General features: G+C 32.4%; 1 protein-coding gene across 1 annotated transcript; it reads left to right on the forward strand.

The window, feature by feature from the left end:
• The first annotated feature begins 2,948 nt into the window (after positions 1 to 2,948).
• LOC120005672 (probable terpene synthase 6) lies at positions 2,949 to 5,822 on the forward strand. The gene is made up of 7 exons (XM_038855443.1): positions 2,949 to 3,230; positions 3,319 to 3,592; positions 3,684 to 4,059; positions 4,354 to 4,572; positions 4,648 to 4,786; positions 4,924 to 5,172; positions 5,302 to 5,822. Exons 1-7 carry the CDS (start codon positions 3,123 to 3,125, stop codon positions 5,599 to 5,601), a joined length of 1,665 nt encoding a protein of 554 aa, XP_038711371.1. The 5' UTR covers positions 2,949 to 3,122; the 3' UTR covers positions 5,602 to 5,822.
• The last annotated feature ends 1,992 nt before the right edge of the window (positions 5,823 to 7,814 follow it).

Below are 7,814 nucleotides of genomic sequence, written 5' to 3' on the forward strand. Positions count from 1 at the left end.
ACCCGTTTCCTGTCTTTGTTTCTATTGCATTCTATCTCATTGTATCGCATTTTGTTCTGCGATATTTGAGAAGCATCGTCGATACCTCGATATAGGTAAGTCCAGGATAATTCTTTGTTACATAGTCTGGGGCTATTTACGACTAACCAATTAAGAATTCTCAAATTTACTCCAACTTACATTGTACAATGATCAAATTTTAAGCCATTTCCTTCATTTAAAAGACAATTTAAGTCGAATCAAATATTGGTAATTTAAGGCAAAAGTTACCACAGCACCGTCCTGAAAAAGGGGTCATATTGTGATAAGGAGAAAAATGTGTAGGGGCAAATTATATATATATATATATGATGAAAGAAAACAATATCATATATATATATATATTCAACGTCAATCACGCAGACATCCCCGGAAATTAGTCATCAATACGTATTGGGTGGGGTCCGGTTTGATAGTAGTAAAACAAAGCACCTGAGTACTTCTAATCAAAGCCTCCAATATTGACTTTAGGTAATTGTTAAATGCACATTAGTTTTATTAAGTACACGCAACATATATTTTTGTGCTAACAATTGAGTTTACGTTTTTTTATGGATAATATAAATTGACAATTGAACAGATAGAGAGAGAGTGGGGGAGCTTTGTTAAATGCACACAAGTTTTACCAAAGGGATGCATCTAAATATACACAGTTTTTACTAAATGCACACACCACTTCAATGTATTGTACACGTACCTGTCAGTTATCACTTTCCACATTACAATTGATATATATACATATATATATATGTATATGTAAAAGTTTATATATCAAATCAATCACTTTTAATCAATCAAATGATACACACTTTTATATAGTCAATTGAATATAAAAATGTGTATGATTTGATTAATTGAAAGTGATTGATTTGATATATAAACTTAGGGTGTTGCTATTCACACCCCTACTTTTACTAGTTAAACCCCCTATTGATTAGATGCTTCATCTCTAAGAAAAAAAGGTACTTTGAAATGACAATCGTATTCTCTAATAATTTTGACTTTAGTTTTGCATGAAATGACAATCGTACCACATGTGCGACAAACGAGACACTTTTTTTCTTTTTTCTTTTTTGCTATAAACTTTGGTCAAACAACGTCATTATTAGGTTGGTTTAAATAAGATTCACACTAAATTTACCATGATTAGCTGAAAATAACATAATAAACCTGATAATAATAAATGCTAGATAAATTTTTAACAGTTGCAATAACAATAACAAATTGCATGCATAAACAGTATCATTCATAAACAATATCATGCATAAACAGTATCTTCCATAAACAGTATCATTCATAAACATTATCTTTCATAAACAGTATCTTCATAAACATTATCTTTCATAAACATTATCATGCATAAACAGTATCTTTCATAAACAGTATCTTTCATAAACAATATCATGCGTAAACAGTATCTTTCATAAACAGTATCTTTCATAAACAGTATCATGCATAAATAGTATCTTTCATAAACAGTATCTTTCATAAACAGTATATTTCATAAACAGTATTATGCATAAATAATATCATTCATAAACAATATCTTTCATAAACAGTATCATGCATAAACAATATCTATCATAAACAGTATCTTTCATAAACATTATCTTTCATAAACATTATCATGCATAAACAGTATATTTCATAAACAGTATCATGCATAAATAATATCATTCATAAACAGTATCTTTCATAAACAGTATCTTTCATAAACAGTATCTTTCATAAACAATATCAAGCTTAAACAATATCTTTCGTAAACAGTATCATTTACAAACAATATATTTTACAAGTTCTTAGCGTACCAAAATGCTTATTGGATCAGTTTGGCGAACAAGCAGTCTTGCAGAGAATTTTAACATGTAAAAAGTTAAAATGACAAGACAATAAATAAAATTATTAACTATTATGCGAGATGGTGGCGAAATTTAACCACATAGGGTCCCTTCATCCCAAGGGATTGGTGGACATTTGTCACTAAAAGGAATAAGATGAAGGGGACCATGGGGCATCATCAAAGCGACCTGTCAAAAGTGGACGCTTATTTCCACGCTTTAGCAAACAATGATAGCATCTTGTAATGTGTACGGGATATATATGCGCATTCGGTGCACGTTAACAAGGCTATAGTAGCCTCGACATTCGCAACAACAATTGAGCCCATAAAATTCCATTATATTTAATAGAGTAGGGGGACAAAAGTCATTTCATGTCATTTCATGAGGAGTGAAATAAGTAAAAGTAGGGAGTGAGAATAGCAACGCCGTAAACTTATACATATATGTATGTATATATATCAATTGTAGTGTATAAAGTGATAACTGACATGTACGTGTACAGTGTATTGAAATCAATGGTGTGTGGATTTAGATGCACCCTTTTTATTCTCATAAAATATATTGAATATGTGGGAGAGACTAGAACTTTACTTATACATCATTCGGTTGTGTTATGTCAATCAAGGCCGATCAAAAGCGTCACGGTATAGTGGTGCCTATTTAAAAAAAAATTAACAAAGTGAGATGGTAATTACTTAATTTTTAAATCAAATGTGATCAATCAATTTACGACAAAATCTAAATACAAGGAAAGTAGTTATGGTTTTTTGAGATTATTTTTGCGTTGAAGCTGAGGGAGGGCAGAGGAACAAGCCATGGGAAATGGTTATGATTTTTTGGATTTATTTTCGAGTTGGACAGAGGGAGAAAAAAGGGAGATGTCAAGAGAAGTGGTTAGATTGTTTTGGGTTTATTTTAGAGTTGAGCTGATTTTGAGCTGCTGAATTAATGCCGTGTGTAAAATATTAAAAATATTACGCCCTTATGGCCCTGGGTCCCAAACAACAGTTTCGACTGCTTTATCTCAGGATCTGAGTTAATGTCAATTCGATGTGAGATAAATTATTAAAGCAGTAAACAACAGACACAGAGCAGCCATTGATGATCCAATGGTACGGCGGCAGCCATGCATATATATGTTCAACGATGAAGACTGAATGTGGTCTATAAATAGCGTGGCCTTGCAACTTTGGCACTTCACACATCACTCCCAATCAAATTTCTCTATTTTACATCGTATTTATGGCAACAAAAGCAGATCAGACAGTGCTGTCTTTACGTAGAACAGCAAATTTCTCTCCTGCGATATGGGGTCCTCAATACTTTGCTTCCATTTCCTTTGATGAATCGGTAACTAATCACATCCCCTAATTGTTATTTATTTAATGAAAATGATCTTGCTGTAATTAATTATGTTTTTGTTTTGTGTTTTCTTTAGCTATTTGCTTTGTACACCAAACAAGTGGAAGATTTGAAAGCCCATGTTGAACATATGTTCACCGATTCAACATTCAACATAGTGGAGAAAGTCAAACTCATCGACTCGTTATGCCGTCTCGGTATATCATACCATCTTGAGAGTGAGATTGAAAATCAACTGAATCAAAATTTTGATTCCTTGCTTAACCTAGTTGAAAATGATGTCTATGACCTAAACACGATCGCAATTTTGTTTCGAGTATTTCGACAACATGGTTATAAAATGCCTTGCGGTAAGTCAATACAAATTTTATTTATATTATATATATATACACTTCAGTAATGATGTGCTTATATATTATTTGTACTGGCTTTGCAATACAGATGTGTTTAACAAATTCAAGGATACTGATGGCAATTTTAAGGAGAGCGTAGTTAATGATATCCATAGCATGCTAAGCTTGTATGAAGCTGCACATTTGAATATGAATGGAGAAGCTTGTATTTTAGATGAATCGCTCGCTTGCGCAAGTGCTCACCTCAAATCTATGGAAAACCAATGTGAATCTAATCTTGCAAAGCAGATAACTTATGCTTTGCAACAACCCCTTCACAAGGGCATACCAAGAATCGAATCGAGACAGTTCATCTCTTTTTATGAACAAGACGAGTCTCACAATGAAATGTTGCTCAAGTTGGCTAAATTAGATTTTAACCGAGTACAATTGTTGCACCAACAAGAGCTTAGCCATCTTTCAAGGTAAAATTTCTAGTTGGATTCAGCTGTCTTACAGTTCACAATCTTTTTTGTTCCAACTATCATAAATGTTGAGATGGGCGTGCATGATTTCATATGGATTATGTACATATGTGAGGCCCATTATTTCACATGGATCATGTGTGCGTCCATCTCAACATTTGGGATACCTCAAACAACAAATACTAGGATATTTAACATTGTCGTTATTAAGCACAATAGAAAGAAAGATTAGTTGTGAAACTATATACATATGATGGATATGTTGTTCTTTTGTTTTTTTGGTTTGTGTTGCAGGTGGTATGATAAGTTGGACATTCCTTCAAATTTTCCTTATGCAAGAGAGAGAATTGCAGAAACTCACATTTGGTCTGTTGGGACTTATTTTGAGCCTCAATACTCTGATGCTCGAATAATTCTCACAAAAGTTATAACAATGATATCGATTCTAGATGACACATATGATCTATATGGTACCATTGAAGAGCTCCGACTACTAACACCTGCAATACAGAGGTACGTAAGTGTACAAAATACTTCAATTTAATTTCTTCTGTATATTATACACGTTAATTCTTAATCAATTTTCAGGTGGAACATAGATGCCATTGATCAGCTACCCGAATATATGAAATTTCTATATAATGTTCTTTGGAATGTTTATCATGAATTTGAGAATCAATTGGAAAGTGAAGGGAGATCCTATCTTGTCTCTTATGCAAGAGATGCGGTAAAATCTATATTTAACTTGTCGGGTTGGAGCATTTCACATTATTTTATACCATATTCTAATTTTCTATTCTCAAATTCTTGTATGTTTTTTTTTCTTTCTTTTGGAGAGGGCATTAAAACTTGTTTTCTTATTAGATGAAAGAATTGTCGAGGGGCTACCATGTTGAGGCGGAGTGGTTCCATGCAGGAATTGTGCCAACATTTGATGAATACTTGAAGAACGGATTAATCACAAGCAGTTATCGAACAATCATGTCTGCTTCTTTTCTAGGAATGGGAGAAATTGCAGGAATGGATGATTTCGAATGGTTGAAGAGTAGTCCAAAGATTGTTACAGCTTCAATGGCAATCGGCCGTCTCATGAACGACCTAGTGTCGCACAAGGTACATGTTTTGTGGTAAAAGATCGAGTCCATCGCTGTTTCCTAGTAGTAGATGTGTATATATATATTAATTTGTTGATTGAATAATCATCATATATAGTTATACATATGGAAAAATGAATGTTTGTAGGATGAACAAAAAAGGGGAGATGCTGCATCAGGAGTTGAGGCATATATGAAGCAACATGGGACGTCTGAGAGTGAAGCAATCAAGTATATGGAGCAGAAGGTGGCGGATGCATGGAAAGATATCAATGAAGGATTTATGAGACGACCAAATAACATGTCCATGCAGCTTCTCATGCGAGGGGTCAACATTGCACGTGCGACTCATTTCTTTTACAAGGTTGACGATGCCTACACAAATCCAACTGCTTCAAACCACCACGTCAAGGCCTTGTTCATTGACCAGATTACAATCCCAGAATAGAAGTCATTAAGGAACTTTGATTTTTTTAAGTTGGGCTTGTGATTGAAAAATAAGTGCTTGGAATGCTTCGATTTTAAGTTGGATTTTTGATCAAGTAGGTGAGTGAGATGCGTATATAGTGTAATGAATAAGATGCACTATAGTCTATGTATATATGTACCTTCTGTTCATGCTTGCATTATTTTGAATATTTTACAATACAGTTTTAATAATTTATTGCTTGGCTTGTTTGCTGGTTCTGAGTTCGATTCTCAAAACGAGAACCAACTAACTCTGTTGTCAGGTGATAAACTTCTATATGAATGGACATAATGATCCTATTTTATGTCCAAACGTCAAATAACCTTGAGTTACTTTTTCTCTCACACCGGGTATATGAACTGCAGAAACTCAAGCTTGACGGAAATATAGTGTTAGAATTTGGGACAAATGGAGAAAGAGCTCGTAAAGGTTAACGTTTATGTCTCATTTTGCCTTTTTGCTGGACATGTCTCATACTTCCATTACTGTCAGTAGCTCATAAATTCATAATATGACCTCAATTATTGTGTGCCTTTTTGTTTCTATTTTAGGTCCATCCATCGTGTGCTCAATCATACCTTGGCACTACAAAAAAAAAAGAAAAAAGAAAAAAAAGCAAGTTTGCTACCGAATTTTTCATCACAAATTAATGAATTTCTATTGCAAATTTGGTTTGTCATATAATTCATGACGGAAAATTTTTCGTCGCAAAATTTTTGTAACGGAATTTTTATGAAGGATTTTGCGTCGGATTTGTAATGAAAAATTAATGACGAAATGTTGTGATGGAATTCCGTCACAAAATAATAAATCAAAAAAAATGAAACTTTCATATCAGCGACGAAAATTCCGTCACAAATAATTTTTGAATTTTTTAAATATTTAATTTACCTAAATAATTATTTTAATTATTTAGAAACAATTAGCGATGAAAATGTTTTGAAAATTCCGTCACTAAATATAATATTTTTATTTTTTAATATTCCACTTTTTAAATATGACTTTTTAATTTATGTATTGTTATAGTTTTAATATAATTATCAACTGGATAATTTCATTAATGCTATTGTATCAATATGAGCTTATCAGTTTTAATATATAAAAATTAAGGGGTTTGAATTAACCAATTTAATTTTGTTACTATGTTAGCTAGTTTGGTAAATATAATTATGTGCATTAGCAGGATGATTTATTTATGAGATATTGCATATTATATATATTCATGCGGGTGTTAATTATTTCTTATAACCGAGCCTAAACTCATGTCATTTGGCCTGCACGTATATAAACGACATCATATAAATTTATACTTTGAATATCCTATATCAAGCTAAACTCATGTCGTTTGCCCCACACGCGTAGAAATTTACATTCTCTCAATTATATGGATGAACTTAATTATAGATAATATCATAGTAGATTTGATTATGATAACTTTGAATTTATGGTTTCAAGATAATATGAGGTGTTTTGAGTTCTAGAATGTTTTTTGTATTCTCGCCATGTAAGTAGAGATTCTTATTGTGCTTTAATCTAGATTGAAATGTTAAATATGGCATAAAGGTTTTTTTTGTAAAGTAGATGTAGGTGTATTGGGCTTGACGAACCGAACCACTACAATTTCTCTGTCTCTTTTATTTTTTTTTAACACAATTTCTCCGTCTCTTTATTTATCTTTTGTTTTTTTTTTTTTTTTTATATTTTATATTTCTATCATTGTATCATAACAATATGACATCGGCAAAAAGAGGAGTTTGGAAACATATAACAAATATAATATTTGCATATTCATATCCGATTTTAGAAGAAGAAAAAAAAAGAGTAAGAAAAAACAATAAAAACTCAAAGGTGATGCTCCTTGGTCTGTGGAATTGATTAGGGGTGTTGAGGATTGTCGATGTTGGCCGGATCTAACTCTTCAAACGGTGGTCGTGATTTTACAAAGTTTTTCCGACAACTCAAGTGATAATTGATTGTCGGTAATGATTGGGCTTATCTAGAGCTTCATTTTGATAGTTCATTCATTGAAAATGATGGTCGGAACTCGGAATGCTAACTTTCAATATGGTGGTGCAAGGAAGAGGAGGAGGAAGAAGAAGGAGGGATGGTATTTTGGTAAGTTGGTAGGCTTTATCCTTTTTTTTCTAAATTTTTTTTTTAAATTATCCTTGTTGAATACAATTTTAATTTTT

This window comes from Tripterygium wilfordii, chromosome 2 (genome assembly GCF_013401445.1).
Source record: "Tripterygium wilfordii isolate XIE 37 chromosome 2, ASM1340144v1, whole genome shotgun sequence".
NCBI classification, from domain to species: Eukaryota; Viridiplantae; Streptophyta; class Magnoliopsida; order Celastrales; family Celastraceae; genus Tripterygium; species Tripterygium wilfordii.

Coding starts and splice junctions, on each gene's coding strand:
- LOC120005672 (XM_038855443.1), top strand. CDS start 3,123: ATGGCAACAAAAGCAGATCAGACAGTGCTGTCTTTACGTAGAACAGCA. Junction 4,060..4,353: donor GAGCTTAGCCATCTTTCAAG/GTAAAATTTCTA, acceptor TTTGTGTTGCAG/GTGGTATGATAAGTTGGACA. Junction 4,787..4,923: donor TCTCTTATGCAAGAGATGCG/GTAAAATCTATA, acceptor TTTTCTTATTAG/ATGAAAGAATTGTCGAGGGG.